Consider the following 26,488-nt stretch of genomic DNA (forward strand, 5'->3'; position numbering starts at 1 on the left):
CCTCAAAGGTGAAAAACATATGGGTACATGATTAAAATTTGAGTTTAAATAAGATTTAATTAATTGTTCTGCAGAAAAGTGTTATCCTAATTTGAAGTCATATAGCTTTTTATTAAAGAAATAATGGCCCAGCAAGGATATTTAGTACACCTTGTGTTTATGTAGAACTCTATCTCAAAAGATAGTGTCACCAGGAAATTGCACCTTGATGCATGAATTATTAGACAATATTTTTTATTTTCTCTGTTAAAAATCACACTGTCATAAATTATTTCTTTTTTTACTAATAGTAACAGAATTTCAAAAGGCTATTTCAAAACTGCGTTTTCTCTACACATATAGTACATTCTCAATACAGAAGAGTATTAGCAGAACTCCACTTTGACACTACATAAATACATACTAGTAATCAAGGAAAAACATGAAAATCTGCACAGGTGAATGGAGAAAACAAAAATTAACCTTTACTTTCTACATGTGGATAAAATCATTTATATGTTTCACCTATAGTGTGGTTACAAAGAACTAATCAACTAAGTTTATATCTATTTCTCAACCAAAGATAAAAATTAAAGAATGCATTACTGGCCAAATAAGACCATGGTATTAAAACGAGTAGCGTTGGGACTTTCATTGTAAAGCCTGTTATCTTGGAAACCATTTTCAAGGAATGCAACCTGATGTTAACAGACATGTCATAACTTGGCTTTCAGAGTTCAGTGCTTTGGAAATATGTTTATATATCTCATAACGTAATTATAGCTACCTTAAGACAAATAAGGCAAATGGTAGCAATTCACAGGACATATAATCGAAAAACGCATTGGTCCAGAAGCACTTGTGGGGTTGGTGTCTCTGAAAGCTGCTCAAAGCTGAAGAGTTTGAAGTTAAATTTTTGATGTTGTCACTCTCAATCTATTGAATGGCTGACAGACAATCAAACCCGTCTGGCTGGCTGGCAGCTCATTTTGCTGGCAGGTGGCAAACAATTAGACACACCAATTTGTGCCTCCTGATGACATTAAAGCATGAAACTAAGTTGTATGCAGGGCCTAGTGATTTGTGTGAAAGCATTTCAAAAATAATACTCTTTGCCGTGGCAACTCATTTCAGACTGCCACCTCCCATTATGGCTTTGAGCAGTGAAGACGACAGACTTGAGTTACGTGCAGTGCAAGGCCGCTTCTGTTCAATCCGTCATCAGCGCCCCCTGAGACCTCAATCCCCTCCTTTCATCAATATCACCTCGTCATTTACATTTGATAGTACTTGAGCTACTGCATATATTAACTACACTAGAGACCCTTTTCCTAAAAAGAACTGAAATATGCTTTGTGCTCTTCCATTTCATTTCTACTTATGCAATTTAGAATAATGATCCTACTTTCATTGCATTTTGCACAAACGCTTACAGGAACAAATACTAAATTCTCTCTTTTTAAGCCATATTCCCAAAATTGGGAGTAGTTAGCACTCAGGTGATATATTTATTAATTTTTAATGAAAATTAGTTCTAATAATAAATCAAATTGCAACAAAAATATTTTATGCACTCTATTTCACTGGACTCTGTTAAACAAAAGCAGTTCTTTGTATTTACTATTTGTCTCTTTAAAAATTTAAACATATAATTGAAAATGGCACTCAAAACTTGAATGACTAAATAAAATTGCTATGAAAGTTATAGAAATAGACTTATAGATATACATAAGCATCAATACTTACATGCATGTATTTATATAAACTCATAAACACATATTGTGGAAGCATAAAAACATATGAAATAGAGGATATTATTGTGAAATGGCATAAGAAACATCCAAGGAATATTCATCCAAACATAATATTAACAAGAACTATATAAATGGTATTTCCCTACATGTTATGATTCTGTTTTGTACCTTTCCAAAACTTTTGAACACATTTTTTATTTTATGACAATTATTTGCAAACATCTACCTCAGTTCACAGAAGACAAAAAAAGGTTATTGTTCATCTTATACTCCACATGATAACTAGTCACTTATATTTTGAGAATGAATTTTCAGAAATAGCTGTAAAACACTGCTTGAAATGAAGTTGTTATATATTTCTACATGGAAAGGATAACATCCTAACAAAACTTGGCTGCCATATCTCTACCTCCAACTTAAAAAATATGACTAGGCTTAGAACAAAGCACTTCAGCTATTTCAGAGAAAGCTACATGGAATAGACACTCTATTTGGGCTACATATTCATTTTGAAATTGAAGAAATTATTCATCAATAGCCTCATACTTGTATAAAAACTACTATATGAAAATGTGCACAAACATCAACAACAATGATTTGCTTCAGACAGTAGAAGAACGCATCCTTCAGTTTACATATTAACATGAATACGAAGCAATTCCAGGAGTCAAACCTATTGTTAGTGATAGTATGTAAGGTATTTCCAATGTTGCACATATTTAAGGAGTGGATTATAATACAATGCAATGGTTTTCCAATTCTCAAATACTTGCTTCTGTGAACTATCCTTTTCATTGTATATGTTCCTTAGCAGAAAAAATATTAGGTCTTTCTAAAAGCCATCTTGTATTATGTAAAATTGAATGCAGACAGTTTAAATTATAATTATATTTGAATAATATATCAAAATTTCTTTCAATAATATTTAACATGCATTCCACCATATTTGGCTTCTAAATCGTTCATGTATTTAGAAGAGATCACGCTGGTATTTTTTCCAATCAAAATTGAAATTTTTGAGCTGATACAATGGTTCAACTTGCTAATCCTCACCTTGCAAGTGCTGAGATCCCATATGGGTGCCAGTTCATGCCCTGGTTGTTCTACTTCCCATCCAGCTCCCTGCCTTTGGCCTGGGAAACCAATAGAGGATTGGCTCCAAAGATTTTGGGACCCTGCATCCACATGGGAGACCCAGAAGAAGCCCCTGGCATCTGGCTTTGGATTGGCGCAGGAGAGCCAATCCTGGCTCTGTGGCCATTTGGGGAGCGAACCAGAGAATGGGAGTTTTTTTCTGTCTCTTCCTCTCTATGCAAAATCTGCCTTTCCATTAGAAATAAATAAAATCTTTAAACCGAGTGCAGTTTTAATTTTGTTACTTGAAGTGAGCAATCTAACTCTACCAAATATTATGGTATATGTAATAGATCCCCAATAGATCTTGGAATAGATAATTTGTATCTTCACTCTCTGATTTAAAATACATCTATAGTCTTCATTTGAGAGGCAGAAGGGAGCGAGACATATAGAGAAAAAGAGTGCATCAATCTGTTGATTTGTTTCCTGAATGCCCATACAACCAGAACAGAGCTGGGTTTGAACTCAGCAGGTGGGAACTCCATCTAAGTCTCTTGTGAGGTGGGGAAGAAGCTCCACTCTTTGAGACCTCAACAAAGCTATCCATGGTCTTCGTTAGCAGCTGGAGTTAAAAACGGGAGCTGGGAACTGAACTCAGGCATTTGGATGCAGGATGTCGGCATTCTAACAGTGTCTAGATTATTAGGCCAAATGTGTGACCTCTTCACCACAAAATCTACATACAAAACAAATCCAAAGGGAAACATGACATCCCTAAGGTACTATAGTTCCTCAACAATGGACAATATCCTAAATTCAGAATTCTTTACTCAATGTGCCATGCATCATATAATATAAAGCTTCCATTTTTTGAGAAGAATAAAGTAAAAAATAAGTTATCAATAGATCGATCACATTGAGTGAATCCTTTGAGAAGACTCTGCACTACAAATATAAACTTCTGGAGAATCTAGTATTTTTAAATTAATGATACCAAATTTTATTTTAACATATGGAACAGTACCCACCTGTCAAAGGAATGAAACTGCATAGGAAGAATAGCCTGTGCTTCTCTCTTCAGTGCTGGATCTGGGTATGGAATAGGTTCAGGTCCACATTCTGCAATTTCCACTGGGGCAGCCACAAGACTTTTCAATATTTCTTTGACATTGATGCCTTTGGTTTGACTTATGCTGGATATGGATGGTGCCGGCTTCAATATTTCATTGGGATGTTCAGTTAAGCTCTCCTGTGATTTCTTCACTTCAGATGACAGAGTGGATAAGAGTTCACTCATGGCGTCAGGACCTGCACTAGTCTCTAATTCTGCCCCATTGAGGATGCTGGCCACCTGCTCTTCTCCAATCCCTGAATCTGTATGAGGAATTGACCTTTCTAGCTGAATATCTTCACCAGGGGTTGGTGTTTCTTTTTCCTTTATTGTGTCAGGAAATGCAGCAGGTGTTTCTGTAAAGAAAGAAATAAGTTTATGTCTCTATGCATACAGACCAAAGATGGACTCCCAGTGAAAGAACTGAACACATCCTAACAGTAAGATGATGGACTCCCTGACAATGTCCATGCTTACGTTGTTCGGAAACACTTGAGTAACAGCATGATGGACTTGTGACTGTCCATGAAAGACATTCACTGTAAAACTAGAGGGGAAATCAATGGAGGGGGGGCCTTGGGAGCCTTAGAGGCTATGGAACTATATCATAAAACAAAATAAAATACTAAAAAGAAAAAATGCATACGTATATCACATGAGAAAAACTTCCCTTACTGAGAAAATGTCCTTTAATATTAGAATAAGGAACAAAATATTAAGCTGAAAATTTGCTACCTAGTTGCTACTTAAACCATAGCATTCACATAAAATTATCATTTTGTTTAGTGAAAAGTATTCCATATCTTTCAAACATCTGGAATTTTAAAACCATGCTTTAAAGCATTAGGAAGTAGTTCATTAACAACTGTAAAAAGCTTACAATTGAAATTGATGCTTGTACACTGTTCCTATTTTATTCTCTTACTGTTAGCTATGAAATATTTAGGCAATAGAAAGTCTTGCATTTTGCTATTATTCTGTTTAATATATGAAACCAGGCTGTTGCCATTCTGGAGTGAGTGGATGGAAGGTTTGTCTCTCTGTCTCTTTCAAATTAAGAAATAAATAAATGAGGTTTTAATAATACTACTTGATCATAACTACCTGAAAGTTTAGCAAACATCTCCTAGTGGATTAAAGATAATATACATGGTTTTGTTTAGTAACAGGATCAATTCCTTTATCCATTTTTGCCGTTACTCAGGATGTAAAAGATTAATTGAAGAATAATTTTAATAAGTTTACAAAGGAATAAAAGAGCAGGATATTGACATTTCTGCTTCTTTGAAACATGTCAAGTTACTTTTTGGTCTTTTGATTGTCCTGTTTTATTCCAGCGACATTAAAATGACATACTAAAATTTAGGAATGAATAGTATCGACATGTCACTCAACTGTGCCAATATTTACTTCAATTAACTAAAAGCACAGAGCTGCCACACTACAATCACGTACAGGTAGCTTTTCTCCGGTTTATCAAATAAATTTAGTTTACTTGTTCATACATTTGTTCAAGGATGCTGCACTTGAAAGAAGAAACAACTACTCTATAGAATATAATAGTATTCAAACACCAAATGAGCAACACGAGTAAGAGGGTAGATGTATCTGCACTGTTCCCACGATTCAAAGTTAAAAACGCAAGAAAGGTTTGACAAGTTATTCTCTGTATCATCAGAGAGAAAGATCTTCCATCTGCTGATTCACTCCCCAAGCAGCTGCAACGGCCAGAGCTGCACTGATCCAAAGCCAGGAGCCAGGAGCCTCTTCCAGGCCTACCATACAGGTGCAGGGTCATCTTTAACTGCTTTCCCAGGCCGCAAGCAGGCAGGTGGAAGGGAAGTGGGGCTGCCAGGATCAGAACTGGTGCCCATATGGGATCCCTGCTTGTGTCAGGCGAGGACTTTAGCCATTAGGCTACCATGCTGGGACCAAAAATAAAATCTTTAATTCTTTAATTTGGTGTTTACAAGCTTCCACCTGGTAAGATTTTTGTGAATAACTATATATATATATATATATATATATACATACATATGTATATAATTTTTTTTCTTTTCTGGCCAAGTTATGCTCAATGAGCTGTAAAATGTGTACCTTGTTAACTGGTACTTACAATTTCAATATAAATATTGAACTATTTATTATAAAGCATAATTAAAACTTATTAATATCACAAATCAGAACAAGTAAACAGCTCATTAAAAATATTTACACAGCAATAAAAAATACATTAATTTTACTTTTTCTGCCACTGATCAAAGATGATCAGTGAAATGAACCAATTCCATAAGAACAGATTATCCTATGTTCTTTCTGTATAAGGCAACCTTCATACAAAATACAAGACCAACGGATATACAGATAAACTTGTTTATAAATATATTCATCTAAATGAACTATGTAAGGCTGACTAGCATACTGAGAAGTGAAGATACAGTGCAATATGCATCTCTACTCCTGAATAAAAGACGGACTGCCAATGAAACTGCTAAATATATCTTGACCATAAGATGCCGGACTTAATATCATTTTCTGTACGGACAATGTCAGAATATACTTACATAGAAGAATGATGGATTTGTGACTATTGCTGAAGGACAGTACTACCGTGATAATATAGGAGAAAATGGGGTGGAGGGTAAATGGAGCGGGTAGAAGGGGAAATCCCTAGCCAATGGAACTGTATCATGAAAAATTAAAAAAAAAAATTTTTTTTAAAGGATGGTTTCAAAAAGGAAGCAGTGACTTTGGTACAGCTTGAGCATCCTTAATCTGAAAATTCAAAGTTGAGAAATTTCCAAAATCTTTATTTAATTATTTATTTGTTTGTTTGTTTTTATCTAAAAGGCAGGTTTACAGAGAGAAGGAGAGATACAGGGACAAAGTCTTGCTTTGCTGCTTCACTCTCCAACTGGCCACAGTGGCTAGGCTTGAGGTGATCCAAAGTGGAGGGGCCAGGAACTCCTTCCAGATATCCCATATGGGCCCAGGTTCCCAAGGATTCGGGCCATCCTCTGCTGCTTTCCAGGGCCACAAGCAGAGAGCTGAATTGGAAGTGGAACAACTGAGATGTGAACTGGTGCCGTACGGGAGCTAGCATCAGTGCATGGAGGAGCAGTCTGTTGAGCTATGGTGCTGCATCAGAAATACTGCAAATTTTTAAACTTTCTGAGTGTGAACACGATGCCGCACGTGGAAAGTCAGCATCTGACTTCATGTGATGTGTCACATTCTAAACTCAGGTGCACTAAAAGTACTGTTATTAAATTGCCTTCTGGTTGAAGATCAATGTTGTAACCAGCTGGTTGGCTGTAGCCAACTTCCCTTACCAGAGTGCTAGTTTGAGACCTGGCTACTTTATTCCCAATCCATTTTACTGATAATGCACTTAGAGAACAACAGAAGATGACTCAAGTATTTGGGTCCCTACTAAACAGTGATGCTGGCTTCTGCCTAGCTCAGTCCTTGGTATGGATACCAACAGGGGAATGATCTATCAGAGGGCCAATCTCTGTGTCTGTGTGTCTTTCTTTCCATTGCTTTGCTTTTGAAACAAATAATACATACAGCTTTTAAAAATAGTCTACAGGCTATGTGTGTGGGTGTACATCAAACACAAATGAATTTCTTATTTAAGTTTGATTTCTTTTTGCAAGCTACCTCACTATAAACACACACATATACAAATTTCTGAAATCTGAAGATATTCAAAATCTAAAACACTTCTGGTTCAAGCTTTGCAGCTAAACGATACTCAACTTGTTTCAAAGTAAAAATTTTCAAATAGTAAGTTTCATCACTAAGTTTGTAGAAAAATGGTATTAAAAGGTAAGTTTAGGGGCCCAGACCTGTGGTCTAACAGCTAAAGTCCTCGTCTTGAACGTGCTGGGATCCCATATGGGCACTGGTTTTAATCCCAGCAGCTCCACTTCCCATTCAGCTCCCTGCTTGTGGCCTGGAAAAGCAGTGCAGGACGGCTCAAAGCTTTGGGACCCTGCACCTCCGTGGGAGACCCGGAAGGAAGTTCCTGGTTCCCAGCTTCGGATTGGCGCAGCTCCAGCCATTGCAGCCACTTGGGGGGTGAATCATCAGACGGAAGATCTTCCTCTCTGTCTCTCCTCTTCTCTGGATATCTGACTTCGTAATAAAAAATAAATCTTAAAAAAAATAATAAAATAAAAGGTAAGTTTAAACTGATGCAAATAATTTTGAATTTAGGCATTGGTTTATCACGATATGCATTTTCCACAAACTTCATGAAGTACCTTAATGTTTTGTAAAGAATGCTTTATAAACAAATTATATAAATATAACAATAAATTGCAATTGAAAATTTTCTAATAATTGTAGAGGAAACTGTGCTCAATAATAAAAAATCGATTTTTCTTTATGTTTTAACATCTATTACAGCACACGCTGTCAGTATACGGCATCAGCCTCAGGTTAGATATTTTACATTTCCAGAACACTTCCTTGTAACACTAAAGAACTTCGAGGATTCATTCAAGTGATTTCATCGTAAATAAGACAACTGATTGCATCTGTTCAGGCTATACTAACGATGGCAAGCTTGTAGGTTCCCAAGAGTTCTCACCAGTTTCTGTAGTAAGAGAAATGCAAAATGGAAACATTACTAGCCAGAGTGATCTTAACCTTGTCAGAAACAGGCAGTTGGATGCCAGATGCCTTTTTTTTTTTTTTAGTCTTTATAACTGAACCTAATGAGGTCACCTAATATATTTTGGAAAAAATATGGGGTTAAGTTAAGCAAATAACATGATGTTTGCATTGAAACCTCATATATCACATTCCTTCCTCCAAAAAAAAATCCCCTTTTAAAATGATTTATAAAGTGTTTCAGTATGTTATATATATTGAAGTACTGAAATTGCTGTTTTCCAATTTCCCTACAATAAGGAAAACGTGAATGAAACACCCAGGTCCTTGTTAGCATAATTCTAAAATTTATATTAAGTATTTTCAAATACTAATATTAAACACGGCAAACAGCTATAGTTTAACATAAAACATAGATGCTTGTATTTTTATTTTGAATCTGTAAATGCAAAATTAACTTAGCTTAATAAAATAAATATTAATCTAGAGGATGGAAGCCATACATACAATATTTTAAATCCTTGCCGAAATGCCTGGGCTAGACTAGTCCAAAGTCAGAAGCTTCATCCCAATCTCCAACACGGGAGTCAGGGGCCCAAACACGTGGGCCACGTTGCTTTTTCCAGGCCACCAGGGGGGAGCAGATGAGAGGTGGAGCATCTTGTCATGACTGTATAAGACGCTGGTGTTACAGGTTGCAGCTTTACCTGCTGCTCCATGACACTGGCCCCTCAGATCTTGCTTTAAGGTTTATAGCAGGGCTCTGTTTTGCGTAAATAGCACTGACACTTCAAGCGGACATGATATTTGTAATATTACTGATGATGATTTTTTTACAAATACTTTGGAAATAAATCTTATCTCCTTAAGTTCCGGATGGAATCATATAATGACAAATCTTGTGAATGGAGTTCTTTGAAGAAGCTTTCAGACATATGAGAGACACTGGCTTAGTGCTGGGACTTTAGCAACTCAAAACTTAAGTCTATTGTTTTACAACATGTATTAGACTGCTGCGGTTTACATGCCATGGTTTAGCATCTGTGTTTTGAGAATAACTCAGACCTGAGGACTGGTAGATAAGCTTTGGGTTAGATTAAACTACTATAATGCATGTTGTTCTCATGAAGATGTCACAGTCTTTCTTACACTAATGGCCTTTGGATTGCAATCACTCTTGGATTATTTCCTAAAGAACTGAAAAAGTTTACTTTGACAATGGTTAATAGTGCTCCCTTTGCTTTACTGAAGAGGCAGTGGTTAGAACCTCCTCACTGCTCACTCCTCTAAAAAACTTGTAACCAGGTTATGTTTAAAACTTCATTTTAATTTATTGTGAACTAATGTTTATAACCTGAGTTTTAGCCCAGGCTCTGTTCTTGATTTCAGGTTTCCTGCTAACATGCACCCTGGGAATAGCGGGTAATGGTTCCTTCCACCTATACAGGATGCTACAATTGAGATCTTAGCTCATAGCTTTCAACAGGCCAAACTGTTGCAGGCATCTGGGCAGTAAATAAGCAGATTGGAGATCTTATGCTCTACCATTCAAACACATAATGAACAAAATACATATATTTTTAAAAAGAGATGGAGCCTAAGAAGAGGAAATTAGATCATAAGACACCATCTTTGTAGGAAATTAATGATGGCCTAACAAAATGAGTTAGCTCTTTCAAAAGCAGGTTGTTATAAAACTAGGCCACTTCCCAAGCTTGACCCTTGGTTTCTTTTCTATTTTAAGACACAACGCGGGGAGCCTTACAACACTACTGGCAACAAGCTCTTTAGATCTTCTGTTACCAGAATGGTGAACCACAACAAATTTCTTTTCCTTTAAAAGTATCAGTCACATATAACTTGCTACAGTCACACCAAAAAGATTAATATAACAAGTAAATATAGCATGGCTGTTAGCATCCACTATGAAGTCAATTAGACATTATATGGTTATATTTATGGTTATGTTTAAGGAATGTTTAGGGCTTGAAATGAGAACTTATTTTCAACCAAGATCTATTTATTACTTTCTTATTTAGACCTAGCTAATCAATTTTTTCCCAATCTCCATTATTTTATTTCTAAAACAGGCATATAAGAATTGCACACATTGTACAACAATGTGTTACTAGGACTTAGTAATAAGTAATCGCACTTAGAGTTCTTGCATTTCCTGCTGCTACTGTTTCACTGGCATCATCACTCTCGGGTCCTGTGAGATCACCACCATTGTCACATCCTGTGAGAGCCTGAGCACCATCTCAGCGACTCTCTTCTCAGGTGCAATCTAACCCATCTCTTTCCCAGCTCTGCTTTCATTATGTACACAACAGTTTCTTTGATCCTAAAAAAGAAACTCATCTCTTTCTCTCCATTTAGTATTTCTAGTTGAAGAAATACTTCGAGTGCTTTTCCTGTTTTTCTAGAAGCAGTAATAAATAATAAATTCAAAAAAAGAAATAAAACAGGTATATAAGCAAAATGATCAAAGTTCCACTTCTGATTCACAGTGTACTAGTTTTCCCTGTTACCTCAAATGAGCCACCATTTGAGTTGTAAAAACTGTACCTGAAAAACACAAGTCTTAAGTATGTTGTGAGATTTAGAAAACTTGCCAGGCTACCACTTGGAAAATTCTTGCTTGATTAAACTTTCCAAAGGTTACTGATACCTTAAAACCATCACATTTAAAATGGAAGTCATAGCTATTCTTGCCAACTTAACCTACCTTTAGTCTTCCATATGTTAGTAAATGCCTCTTTTATCACCTCAGTGCTTCGGACCAGACAGCGAAGGGTCATTAGTGAGTCCACCTTGCCTCATGCCTCACATGCAAGCTATCATCATGTCTTCTCTACTTTATCTCCAAAGTCCATTTCTACATTATTCTGTGTTTTTGTTCTTTTTTATCTTTTTTTGTAAATTATTATTTGACAGGTGGAGTCACCAAAAGAGAGAGAGGTCTTCCATCTACTGGTCCACACCTCAAATGGCCACAACAAACAGAGCTGAGCTGGTCCGTAGCAAAACACCAGGAGCTTCTTACAGTATCCCATGTTAGTACAAGGATCCAAAGACTTGAGCCATGTTCTGCTGCTTTCTCAGGTCATTGGCAAGAAGCTGGAAAGAAACTGAAGCAGCCAGGACCTGAAATGATGTCCACTTGGGATCTGGCACCATAGGCTGAAACAGCCTACTATGTTATGGCCCCTGTTTTTGTTCTTTCAACTTATTCACCACAGAAAAATAAGTTTTCATTTTCACCTGTTTGGTAACATGAAATTCATGAAAAAGAATCTGAAGTGCTTGAAAAAACACCTGATTTCACTTTTAGAGGTCACATCAGGGGCAGGAATTTAGAACAGCTGTTAAAAAATCACACAGGACTCCTACATATTAGAATGCATTTGAGTCCCAGCCCCACTTTCAATCCTACCTTTGTACCCTCACAGACAGCAAATCATAACTCAAGTATTTGCTTTTCTGTTCCTGGTATGATAGACTTGGATTGAGTTCTAGATCCTGGAGCTTTGACCTGACCCAGACCCAGCTATTGTAGTCATTTGTGGAATGAACAGAAGATAAACTCTCTCTCATTGCCCTTCAAATAAAATGAAAACAAATAAAATAAAACAAATATTAAAACAAATAACTTAAACAAATACTGAAAACAAATAAAGTAAAAAAAATCACAACAGAAGAATACTGGGACATTTTTCTGAAAACAAGTTAAAAACTAACAGAAAACCTTGATATTCTCAAGATTTATTTTTGCGCATTTTTTCTTATTGTACATAAAACAGCCTATATTTTAGGCTACTTCAGTCTCATAACAAAAGGGTTATAGGAAATATTAGTGAAATGAAAATCTGGATTTTTGAAAAAGTAAACAAAATTGATAAACCACTGATCCAAGAAAGAGAAGACAAAAATAAAAACAAGAGATGAAAAAGCAGAGGTTATAACAGATACCACAGAAATAAAAAGAATCACCAGGAATTACTACAAAATGCTAAATACCAACAACTTGGAAACTCTAGAAGAAATGGAGAGATTTCAGGACACATACAAACTATTTAAATTGAGTCATGATGACACAGAAAACCTAAGTCGACTAATCATGCAGATGGAGCCTGAACCAGTGAAAAAGACCCTTCCAACAAAGAAAAACCCCAAAACGATGGCTTCACTGCTGAACTCTACCAAACTTTTAAGAAAGAACTAATTCATAATCTTTTCAAACTGTCCAAAACAATTCAAAGTGAGGGAATTCTAACAAACTCCTTTTACGGTGTCAGCATCACCTTAATTCCAAAACAAGAAAGAGATACCACAAAGAGAGACATAGGTCAATATCCCTGATGAACAAGACACAGAAACTCTCACAAAACACTAGATAATGGAATACAAAAAACACATCAGAAAGATCATTCACCCAGATCAAGCAGGCTTTATCCCAGGCAGCAGGGATGTTTCAACACACAAAAATGAATAAATATGATATATCACATCAACAAGCTGAAGAATAAAAAGCATATGGCTATCTCAATAGAAGCAGAAAAGCCATCTGATAAACTACAACATGCTTTAATGATTAAAAGAAAAAAAAAAAAGCTTCCTCAACACAATCAAGGCCATATACGAGAAACTCACAGCAAGGCATAGTAAATGGGGAAAAGATGGAGTCATTTCCTCTAAGATCCTGAACAACAGAAAGATGCCCATCCTCCCAACTGCCTTTTAATAGAGTCCTGGAAGTTTTAGTCAGAGCAATTAAGCCAAAAAAGCAAAGAAAAATAAATCAAAAGGATATAAATTAGAAATGAGTAAATTAAATAATTCCTGTTTGTACAAGACATAATCCCACACAGAGGGAAACCTAAAGAATCCACTAAGAGACTGCTGGAACTCATAAGAGAATTTAGCAAAGCTGCAAGATATAGTATCAACACAAAAAAAGTAAGACTTTTATAAATATTGATAAAGTCAAGGTTAAGAAAAAACTAGTATAAGAAGCACTCACAATGGCTGCACAAAAGTCTACATATCTTGAAATAAGTTTGGCCAAAGATATAAGGGATCTCTATAATGAAAAATTCAAACATTAAAAAAAGAAATAGAAAAAAACATAAAATGGTAGAATTTTTTCATATTTGTGGATTAGAATTTTTATTTGAAAAAATGGCCAGGTTTTTTTCTTCAATTTTTTAAAATTTTATTTTAACATTATATACACAGCTGAGAAAGATACATCCCTATATGGGCATCTGAGTAGGGTGGGGAGGGTCAGGTATGGAGGAAGAGGGGTAGGACATTTGTTTCAATAGTTTTTTATTCTCCTGTATACTTGGAGGAGTGTAAGGGCGCACTCCTTCTGTCAAACTAGATTAGCACCAGGGAATGAGAAAGGGCCACTTGATGACGTCTTAAGCGACCTTTACACTGGTAGAGAAGATTGTTATAAGGGTGTTACTTGAGCAGTTATAAATGCTATTGGTCTCAATGCTCCAGGGTTGAGAAAAATCTCTCCAAGAACTATTGATTGACAAAGACCAACTTAGTGCACACACAAATGCAGCAACATACGGCAAAGGTTAGTCAGAATTGTCCAACCTCTTCTGCTTTCCATCCTCTGACAAGGCACTCAGTGTTTCATGCTGACCTAGGATAAGCTGGCTGTCATGCCCCTTGTATGCATTTGGACACGCTGTCCACTGCACAGACATCAACAATTGAGGAGCCACAGTCCTGATAAATGATTGACCGCTGGGATTTTTCCCAGTGACCAGGTCTGAGTCCAGTCGTCTCGTCAGAGAGTCCCCCAAAAAAACTTGCCTGGAGTGGCTTCATACTTGGCGCTTTTGTGCACAGGTGCAGTCTGTCACAAGTACCCACCAACACACATCCAGTGGATGCAACTGCCTGGTCAGTTCTGCCTCAGCCTCATATATCACGTTAACCAATGGGTGCTGCAGCCCAGTCAGCCCACCATAGACTTGGTCCTCATCATCCCAGTGGGTGTAGTGGTCTAGTCAGTGTAGTGACCAGTCTGCAGGAGACTCCAAAAGCCATTCTCCTCTTGTCAAACATGTCCTCAGTCACTCCCATTCCAAAGCACCCTCAGGTCTCCCCGAGGCAATCTGCAGCCTCTCCTCCTGGGGACTGGGACGGAGTCTCAAAACCCAGAGTTCTCCACATTCCTCACTTACCTTAAAAAAAATGCAACTATGCTGGCCTGTTAGTATAGTTAGCACAAATTTAGCAATAACTAGGCACAGAATATACACCAGGTATTGGCTGAATTTCTCCTAACAGGGTAACACTTGCCTAGGTACAAGGCAACTTAGGCCTTTGCCTATAGCTGGGGGATTGGGGATTTGAAAATAATATCATCAAAATGTCCATCCTACTCAAAGCAATTTACAAATTAAATGTGATACCAATAAAAACACTAGTGTAAAGATTTTTCTCATATCCAGAAACCATGAAGTTAAAATTCTTACAGAAACACAAGAGACTTCAGATAGCGAAGGCAATCTTAAAAAAAACAAAAATAATTCCAGAAACATCGCAATAATAGACTTTAACATGTATTACAGGCAACTGTAACCAAAACTGCCTGGTGGTGGTACACAAGCACTCAGATCAATGTAACAGAATAGAAACCCCAGAAATCAATCCATTAATCTATAACCAACTAATTTTTGACAAACAAGCCAAAATCAGTATCTGAAAAGAGGACAGTGTGTTCAACAAATGGTGCCAAGAAAACTGGATCTCCACATCCAGAAGTATGAAAGAAGATTCCTACCTTAAGCCTTATATGAAAATCAACTCTAGATAGATCAGGATCTAAATTTAAAACCTGTTATCATCAAATTACTTGCAGAAAATATTGGGGAAACTCTGCAAGGTATTGGCACAGCCATTATCTTCTTCAGAAGGAGCCCAGAAACACAGGCAATAAATTCAAAAATAAAAAAAAAAAAGAATTACATCAAGTTAAGACACATCCAACTGCAAAGGAAACCTTCAACAAAGTGACTAGGCAATCAACACAATGGAAGATAATACTTGAATAGTCTACAAATGACAAAGTGGCCAGAATATATAACGAGTGTGAGATACTCAACAACAACAAAACACACAATCCATTTAAGAAATGGAGAAAGAACATGAATGGGCCTTTTTCAAAGGGTAAATTCAAGTCGGCAACAGACACATGAAAAGCTCTCAGGATCGCCAGCATCAAGAAATGCAAATTAAAAACCACAAAGAGGTTTCACCTCACCCCAGTTAGAATCACTATCAACCAAAAATCAAAAATAATGAATTCTGGTAAGGATGTAGGGATAAACGTACCTGAGTCCACTGTTAGTGGGAATGTAAACTAGTGCAGCTATTACTGAGGACAATATGGAGATTCCTCAGAAATCTGAAAAGAGACTATATTTGAACCTGCCATACCACTGTAATTTTTTAAAATAAATATAGAAAGAAGGAGGTGGGTTAGAACATGGGCAGGAGGAAGTGGAAGGTGGAATGTACTATGCTCCTAAATCTGTGCTGTGAAATGCATGAAATTCATTCACCTCACATAAGTAGATTTTTTTTTAAAGAAAGTGCTGATAGTCTGTATTTTCTGGTGAATGTCACCAGTGTGCATGCTAATATAAACATAAATATGTATCCTTGATTTGAAGATGATACTTAAAGAATTATAAAGGAATACATATATAAAGCAAAATTTTGCTCTCAGTAGCTAGGTATAAATATAACATATCATATCTCCATTAAACCTGAGGTATGTACTTGCTTATAAATAATTACATAATGAATATTTATAACAACTCATGAAATAAGAATGCCAAACAGGTCAGGAGATAAGTCAGTATTACCTTTGTAAAATGAGTGGGCAAAGCTCTGCTCAGGAATTAACTTGGCAAGGAATCCATGGTTCAAACTTGGGTGAGGGATAGATGGTATGACCACAACTGTGGAAAAAATCATGGAATCAAATTTGAGCCAGCATGTAACAATCGGCAACATGATCCACTGAAGATCCATGGCAATTCCAACCACTGCAACATGCAAACAGTACTAGAAGTAGAGTACATTGCTGAAGGAAGGAAGGAGGTTATGTATTCAGAGAGAGAAATGGCATCCTGCTTGTGTAAAGAAATTCTAGCAACATATACAAAAACATACAAATATGCCAGAAAATTGGTACTCATACATCCACTCTAATATTTCTCATTTTATACATACATAATGGATATGTGTACATTAAAAATGAAGAAAAAGTTAAGGTGATAATGTTCTCATGTTTTAAATGGTTAAAAAATGGATTGGGATGGTAGGAAAATTTTTAACTTAAAAATACAAATAAAAATGAAAGTATATAATGATAAGATTGTCTCTCATTTGCATGTTAAAAGTATGGTATGCAACATCAACATATTATAGCTAAGACATAATCAATATTTCTACAACAATAAAACATAAATGGGATATGATATGTTTATGTAAAACAACATGCAGAGATTTGACGACTAATTTCTACTCACTTTTAAATGTATCAATCTGATTTATAGATCACATGCATTTATTTAGGTAAAAGACAATTAGCTATGAATTAATTCAGTGGTACTAAAAATAATCACTGGATTACCAAGGTTATACTGTAAACAACAGAGAAATGATAGCTGGTAGAAAACATAAATGTTAGAAAGTGTTCTATGATATTAAATATTAGTTCCCAAGGAATGTGTTCACAGATTTCAAGCAGAGAAAGCACAGCTGATAAGGCAAGAACTCCTGAAACATCATGATCCAGGATGGTTCTTGTTGTCTAGGATATTTATTAACCATCCTCAAATGTTTAATTTTAGTTGAGGCCATTTTGGTCTAAAATTTAGAATATATGATTTCTCTTTATAAGTCATGGACAGAATATTTAGATAATGAAATAAATGTGAGCAAAGAGAAGGAAGAAAGGCAGGGAGGGAGGAAGCACTCGGAGGAGGGAGGGAGCAGGGAGGAAGAAAGGGGTAGAAGGAAGGGTGGAAACATGGAGGGAGAGAAGGATGCAAGAGGGAGGACGAAATGGAGAGGTGTTTACTATTTTATAAGCTTGGCTATAAAAATTTATATTTTGGCCTATTTCTGGTTTTGAACAGTTCTGTAAATACTACCTATTTTCATGTTTGTGACTATTTTAAAGCAATATATTTAAGATCTATGAGTTACTTGCATGTAATACAGTGGTATCAATCAATGATTTGAACTGAAAAATGAAGCAAAATGAAAACTGAAGCTGTACTGATAAAATGAGAAGATAGCAAGTATTAAAGAAATATTATTCATAAATATTCACAGAATTAAAGATTAAAACAGCATTTGCATAACAATTATTTATAAATATCTGACATGACCACAAATTGGTTCAGTTTAAATCTGAATATAAAAGTGAAGGATAAAAAAAGATAAATGATAGTGAAAATTTAAAGAATTTTTTAAAAATTAAGTACCTGTACTTGTAGGTGAATTTATTTCTTGTCTGATGTTTCTACCTGGCTGGCTTCCCGTTCTTGCAGTTTCTCTCTGGGGTTCTAATATGTCACGGTACTTTGAAACCATCAGAACCGAAATGAAATAAACAACAGCCAGAGCTAAAAACTGTGCCTGCTTGCTGTCATCCTATGTAAAACACAAGGTGATTTTGGCAATCAAAAATTCTAAACATTTTCAATTTCATATAGAGGTAAAATGTGATATTTAATTTTTATAAAAACTTACTAAATATATATTGCTATTTAATGAGCATCATTTAAGAATATAACCATGCAGAAATATATCATGTATATTACAAGCACAAAAATGAGAAAATAGCAATGCTAAAAATGTGCTAAATACATAACAACATTTTATTGTTTACTCTCCTTGTCATTATTATTTGTCAAATCAGTAATGTGTTTTTCACTGGAAATAAACTATATTCCTAGGAACTTTAATAAATTTGCCTATATCATATGTGCATTACTCAGTTTTTTTCAGTGCCAAAAAACTTAGAAGTGCTTGGAAATCACTAAAATCACTCATCTCAAAGTGTGTGTGTGCATGTGTGTGTGCACACACACGTGCACGTGCATGCAAGCATGTGCTATTTTAAGAAAACTAAACACTTAAAAGGCAAAACAGCCATAAACGACCAAAGGGGGAAAAAATGAAAGTTTTCCATCCAAAATTACAGTCTACAAGTCATTTCATATGTCATTTATTATATACATGCTCCATATCATGTATTTTAGACAGTGTTTGTATAATCACGTATACAGCGCAAGCGCAACTTACGACATCTCGAAAGACAACAGCACGAAGGCGATTGATGTCCACATCCTGAAGAAGTCGATCGGGATCCTTTATAGGAGAAAGGTTCCCTGGAACATTTTCCAATGGAGTCTTGAAAAGAGAGTTGGGAGGCAAGAATATGTTACAGAAAGCATAAACAGCATTATTTAGTATCTTTAATTTAGGCTGGACTGGTTTAAGCTCCACTTGCGTTAACATTTATTGAAAATGACACTCCACTATAAGGAATACCTTCTGTTCTCCATTTGCTTTCCATTACAAACTCAAAACCCAACGGTGAGATAGTAGCCCCTGTGAACCTCAAGTCTAATATCTAAACAGATAGTTATGTTTATAGTACAATGATTAAAGAAAATAAATAAGTTAGGGCATAGATAATTTCAAATACATCCTGAAAGGCTGCCAATTATCTAAGTACAAACATTCTGGAGGCCTAAGGTTTCCAAATTATTCATCTGAATAAGTAGCTAACTGCTAGAGTAAAGAAATGAATCTGTATTAACTGAATCTACACTGCATTCCAGGAATTACGTTTTTTCAGATGACTGTTTCATATTTGATGTAAATACCTAGTATAATGTATCTATTGTAAAGATAGAAACTGAGACACAGGAGGGTAAGTAATTGTTCTTACATCATATAAACAAGTTAAGCTGTAGAGGTAGAACACCAACTCAGAACTCTGATTCTGGAAATCGGGCTCCTTTACACATTGCCAAAAACAATTAGATCGTTATAAATGCTCTGGAACTACAGAGATGTACAAGTGTGGACAGTGTCCTCAGGGAACGGTCCTGCACGTTACTGCTGACATGTTTACACTTCACCTCCTCAACAGGGACCAGTGGACTCCTGTGAGTGCTAAAACAGCATAGGCTTGAAGCATTTCATGAATTTTTCCCTTAATGTAGTACCGAAGAAAGGCTACAAGATATCAACAGATTTAACAAATATGTGGGTGAGCGTTTGAAAACCACACAAGTCAACATTCTCAGGAAGGGAAGGACAGGTTAGGATCTGAAACAAGAGGAACAAAGGACTCCAGCAAAAAGCTGCAAAAACGCAGAGTTGATCCTGCTGCCCGGCTGACAGTCTGGATGACCCCACGTGACACACTGCCGAGGACTCACAGGCACATTACACGCTTACAATCAACACGCAGACACGTGAGTGGGAGATGTGGGAAAACTGTGACTGCTTTGGAAAATGATAAAGAAATATTAAGAGATATACAGATTAATGAAACACAATTTTCCAATATCCTTTGTCTGAGAAAACAGAACTGCATTATTTGGTGCTGAGTTGAGGGTTAATTCAAAAAAATTTCTGTATTAAAATGTGGGAGACTTATTATAATTACCTCTTTAAATGTGTAAGACATTCAGAAGAAAAAACTGGCATACTTTTGATACTAAGAAATGACCTGAGGATTTTTAGATAACTTCTAAATTCTTAAGCTAAATAACATCTTAATTTTTTCCAAACTTTCCAAATATGCATTTTAGATAAGACATAAAAAAGAAAAAGAAAAAATTACAGAATGTTAAAGCATGAAAAGTTTTAAAATGAATTAGATTTTCTACTCCATGCTTTCAATTACTAAGCAAAATAGCACTGCATCAATATTGAACAAATAGTTACCAGTATAGTGACAAGGGATATGTAGACATTTATGGAAACGAGAGGAAATTAGTCTAGACTGGAATAGTGGTATGGTATAATAGCTAAACTGAACCTAAGAGTTGAACAGATTTTAGCTAAATAAAAAAATAATCTGACCATTTAACAGACAGGAAACTAAGTATAAGTATGAGGAATACTGAATAAACTGTGAATGCACAGAATTTAGTCTACAGGATGACTAAGGTGTTGTAAATGGTAAACATGTCCGAGTTGGGACGAGGTAAGCAAAGACCATCCACAGCTTACCACAAAAGTCACGTCAATAAAACTCTATGTGGTGTCCAAAGGTTAGATTTAAACACAAATTTAGTTTAGAATGCGACTTACTGCTACATTCCATAATACTACGTACTATTCATTTATTTACTGAGTACTTAAGAGATTTCTGGTAACTGTGACACATATCCACAAAAGCAGATTCATTTAAAAAGGGAATTATTCATACACTGGACACCATGAACATGAATGGAACCATTAGAACAAAATAACTGAGAACTTATTATATCCATAGTATGCACTAATGTAACGCTTATAAGAACAAAATAGAAATCATTACTTACATTGGGTTTTCATTTACTAAACAAAAACACAGATCCCACAGTGACAGTAGCTAATCTTGGTGACACAAACTGAGGAAGTTAGTAACAGAGAACAGAGCTGCCTAATCGCAAAAAACCTTGCTTGCCACTAATAAGCAATACCACACACCTTTGTGCTCATAAAGAAGTAACATTTTATGGTAAATTACATTTAACGTAGAAAATAGTCATTACCTTTGAAGCTGCCGTGGCAGTCACACTTTGGGGCACTTCTTGAGGTTTACTGCTTGCATGGGAAGATTTGCTCCCCCTGTCCCTCTGTCTTTGTCGACATTCTAAACAGTTTCTTACAGCAACACAACATACTAGATAAAACATCAAAAGCATATTCATATATATGGATGATTCTGATGTATTGTAAATGCCAGTTGTTGCTTTCTTATCCTTACTACAGTCAGCAGTATGCTTTAAATTAATTAGATTGCTAAATGTTTAAAATTATGATATACATCATGAAAAGTACACATAAATGCATATGAAATGAAAAAGTAAGGCCAATCTATCTAGATTCTAATAGCCAGCTGATGAAACAATACAGAAAGCTCTCTGAAGCTCTCAATGTAATCTCCCTATGCCATTACCCTCGCTCCTTCACAAGTCCAGTCTACAGATCAGTGATTACTTTAAGATGAGAAATTGTATGAAAAGAGGCATGTGCTTTGGACCATCCTGGTGACGAGGCTGGGTGCAGACGCCCAGCTCAGCGATCGTGAAGAGCGACACGAGTCACAGATCACAAACGCGCTGCGCACCTTTCTCCGTAGAGGGGAAAGTCCACGGGCTTTTGCCAAAAAGCCACACCCCAAGTGCTAAATTTCATCTGCTCGCATATTTTATAAATAGTAAAGCTATATACTAAATAGTATTTCAGATAGTTGTGATAGAAAAAGTACAGACTGTTTAGATCGGCAGAACGTAAGTCCTGGCTGGTTCCTTCATGAGGTGTGTGATCCCGGGCCACCTAAACTGCCAGCACCTCAGCTCCTTCATATGTAAAGTGAGGATGAACATATCGCTACAAGGCTGCTTTGAAACAATATATGAAACGTGCGTTTGTTTTATCATCAATTCATTTAGAAAAGTTTCCTGTGGTGATACAACAACTAAATCTGCTAGGTCATTCATCAGTTAAGGTCTGAATTAGTAAAAAGTGCAAAGAATGCTGACTTCTAAAGTTACTGAGGAAGTTTCAGAAATACACCTCACTTATACAAAGTTCTATATGGAAGCTATAACTAAATTATCAACGGAAATGTGCCTGACCATTCAGAGTAAATGAACCCACAATACTTTGCTGCCAAAGCGATTCTGGTGTGGCCATCGCTCCCCACAGCTTGTGTTCTAATGGTATTTTAGCACAGAACACGCTTACTGGTTCTGCATGAGCTTTTATTCAGGAACCGTTCTTACCTCTGGTATCCCTTAAAGGGAAAATTTATGTACACCATTAAGACTTCAAAGGAATCAGCAAGCTGTTCTTCCCATACTTGCCTCAGAGCATGAGCAGGATATAAAACAGACACGAGATAGGGGAGGCAGTTTCTGATATATATTGATATGTACACTTTTATTCCATAACCATATGGCTACGCAAACTCCCCATGTTGTTTCTGACTCAATGGAGGACTGAGGACTTTGGTTAAGAGTGGCAAGATGAAACCTACTCTTTGTTTTTTGATACTTTTTAAAAGTTAGGAAAACTCAGAGCAATCATTTCATAAGACAAAAGTTAAACAACAAAGATACAGTAATGTAGATCAGAGACATTTGCTTAAAAATGAGATTAATATATTAAAATTTTTTCTAATACTAAGAATGTGCTATTTATTTTCTAATATGTTGGCATATCCTAGACAATATCATCATAAAATTGGATTCATAAATGGGTTTGTACTGAAATAATTTTTTAAAAAAATGATAGTCTGATTTTTCAAAGAACTCCAAATACAACATCCTCTACTGTATACACCACTAAAGCAGGGTTGCTGTTGCGGCATAGTACATTAAGCTGCCACCTGCAACACTGGCATGCCTTTTGTGTTCCAACTGCTAACAGGTTAAGAAAGCAGCTGAGGGTGACTTAAACTCCCATTCACACGGGAGACTCGGGTGAAGTTTCTGGCCTGTGGCTGTTGCAGCCATATGGGGAAGGAATTAGCACATGGAGGATTTCTGTCCCTCTCCCCATCTCCCTGTAATTATTTCAAATAAAAAAAAAAAACTTTAAAAAAGATTAAAAATGAATCAATGCTGTGAACTCCTCAGGCTGAAATCATAATACTTTAAAATTGAATTTACAAGATACCTAGTTTATTATATAATCACCAACATATAGGCTCCGTAATTTATGGTCCACAGGGTTTTATGACACCAGTGTGGACGTGAGTGTTTACTGTGTTCAGCTGGTATTGCAGGACTTACCCAGCCTTAGGCACTGCCGCATGAGGCCTCCGGAGGACATGTTCTTCTCTGCTTCAATCTCACTAAAATTCAGAGAGCTGGCGAACACAAGCACGTCCACCATGGCCATGAGCCGGCTGAGGAACGTGACCGCCGTCTCGGCCGACATGCCTTGGGTGACTTCAATATTTTCCAACTCCGTCTTTAAAAAAGTAGAAAAGTTAAGCCTTGTTTTAAATTTAGAAACAAAATATACAAGCAATATGTTCCGCAGGTGAACAGAGGTTTAGTATACTTAGCATATTATGTAAATCAAAGTATAAATTGTCTATCTAGCACAAGAACTGGTTAACAAATTTGGTTAGCTTATCTATCATTTATGCTGAATAAAACAAAGGTCCATTTTAAAATCAGTGTTAGTTTTGAACATCATTAGTTGTAAAAAATAACTACATTTTAACTTTCAGATCATTTTACAAAAATATTTACAGGTTAATTTGCACTAAACTATGGCCTATGATAAAGTCTAATTTTCTGCTTTCAGGAATATAATAAAGTATTCTAATTCTTCAATGTACATCTTTGTAGCTATATGTCAATAGCAATAATTCTTATTTTTCAATATTTATTACAAAACAATTTAATCATTTTTGCTCTTTATAGCAAGGGCTCATTTTCTCAGCGCTTCAAAACACAGAGAAAAAATTTTATAACAAATTATCTTTCTAATTTTTTGAAAAATGGGTATATTTGTCATAACCATACCACTTGACTAAAAAAATAGTCAGGAATACATGAAATGGGTTTCTGTTCCTATTTAGTGTTCCATTTTGACACTGCTTCATCCATTATTCTCTCTAAACTTGTCTCTGTTTGCATTAAGCAGCAATATTACAGAGAAATGGAAAACACTAATTTGAAAAGCCTCCACACTTCTTGCGTATATGGTATGTAACGAACACCAGACGCACCTAGCGCATGCATTACGCAGCTACACTGATTTCTAAGATACAAAATACGGACATCTTTTTCTGACTTATCATCCAAATTGGGGTTACAGCAACTCTTTCCAAATTGTACTTGGAACTATATAAGCTTGTTTGAATCAGTCATTTACAAATTCAGCAATCACTGCCTAAAGAAATGGTTAATCCATAACTGGAATATACAAGCAAATTCTTTATTTCCAAGAACTGTATACAAAACATAATTTCATTGCATGGATTTAAAAATCTGTAGCCTCCACACACTGGTCTATTAAAAAAAGTTCTTTTTCAATCACAGTTTTCAATTAAAGTTCTCTGATGTAATGACAGATCTGGTTATTGCTCAAGAACTTCTCAAAATATCAGAATTTCGTGTGTCCACTATTGTCTGAGATGTCCCTCATTACTTTAAATAGCAATTATAAGGCATCTACCTCATTTTTTAAATTAATGACTTTTTCAGTGCTTCATAGTCTAAACTTCGAATCTTCATGGTATATTTTTATTTCAAAATGAATTAGTTAGTAGAAATTTTAAACATTACTAATGTGCTCACAGATTTATAAACATGTTTCTGACCAAAACAAAATTTTCAAATGAAAATAATTATTAATATAACCTAAAATTCAATAAATTTTATATTCTATATAAAATCATCTTACATACATGTTGAAATGTTACATAAACTGGGCTTAAACTAAAAGTAAGATGCAACTGATATAAAAATCTTATTTTATCCAATACCTATTGCTTGATATTAGTTAAAAATCTGATTTAATACATAACTGTAACAATACCACTTTCACTATAATAGTGTAGAAATTATGAGTAATAAAAGTAATCCATCAATGCATTAGAATAAAATTTTTAATGAAATTTTTAAATATACAGTACATATGCTAATGTTAAAAATGATATGGAAACTAAAAATTCAACCAAGTCAAAAATTTTATAAATAAGTAAAAAATAAAATTTTAAACTGAAAACCTGAAAATTACTGCAGAAGTAATACTAACCTTAGAACCCTGGACATGCATTAGACAAAACAGACAACAGACCAAAAAAGTACAAGAAAAGGAAATTATTAAAATTAAATGAAAATACAATGCAAAATCAAAACATAAAATATTTAAAATTATATTTGATTCTTATCAAAAGCGAAACTCTCAGAAGAGCTATTCATTTTATTGGTTATACAGATTCATATTTATAAAACAAATGTTTTCCTACCAGATGATTATAAGTTTTAATTAAAAATAATTACAATATCTGAAAAATCCCTACTTCAGAACCAATTCAGTCATAATAACTCCAGAAACTATTTATACCAACCTTTTAGAATTTGATATGAAATATCACTTGTTTCCTCAAACACTGATAACCTTTTTAGACATCAACATTCCCAGAACGAGTAAGGAAATCTGAGTAACGACAACTTGAAACCTACTTTCCCAGGCTACAAAAAACTTACTAATGCAATCCATGAAGTTTGTGTACGCAGAGAATAATTCAGTAGTTGAGACAATGTACATTATATAAAAGCCTTGAACAGGATTTTCACAATAATAATCACTGACGGTCCATTTTCTAATTTCTGACAATGTGTGTTAAATTTCAAAATATGCTTTTTCTATAATGCATCAATTGGAAAACATAAAAGTAAAAGCATTCTGGGAATACTAAACTACTATCAAACATTATACACAAAATCAAATCTTTTATTAATAATTTTTATTACTGACTGTACATTCTGATTATGAAAAGGAAAAATTAAGCTTGCCATGACTTTTAGACAACAAAAGGAAAATACTGGGTTTTTTTCTTGTGATTATGAAACTATTAGGAAAACCACAAGTGTCGATGACTGTTTTTCTGAGAGAAAGGAAATGGAAACATACAGGACACTGA

At 35.4% G+C, this 26,488-nt stretch overlaps 1 protein-coding gene across 1 annotated transcript in view; it reads right to left on the reverse strand.

The window, feature by feature from the left end:
- NBEA (neurobeachin) overlaps nt 1-26,488 on the reverse strand; it is a 483,658-nt gene that overhangs the window by 367,597 nt on the left and 89,573 nt on the right. Inside the window, exons 21-27 of the mRNA XM_040991525.1 lie at nt 25,597-25,605; nt 23,616-23,796; nt 21,369-21,499; nt 18,895-19,002; nt 18,072-18,240; nt 16,440-16,535; nt 3,839-4,277 (exon numbers count right to left, since the gene is read on the reverse strand). Of these exons, the coding sequence (XP_040847459.1) occupies nt 3,839-4,277; nt 16,440-16,535; nt 18,072-18,240; nt 18,895-19,002; nt 21,369-21,499; nt 23,616-23,796; nt 25,597-25,605 (1,133 nt within the window). The remainder of the gene's footprint in view (nt 1-3,838; nt 4,278-16,439; nt 16,536-18,071; nt 18,241-18,894; nt 19,003-21,368; nt 21,500-23,615; nt 23,797-25,596; nt 25,606-26,488) is intronic.

Source organism: Ochotona curzoniae, unplaced genomic scaffold, assembly GCF_017591425.1.
Source record: "Ochotona curzoniae isolate NIBS_2020 unplaced genomic scaffold, NIBS_Ocur_1.0 contig_64, whole genome shotgun sequence".
Lineage (NCBI taxonomy): Eukaryota > Metazoa > Chordata > Mammalia > Lagomorpha > Ochotonidae > Ochotona > Ochotona curzoniae.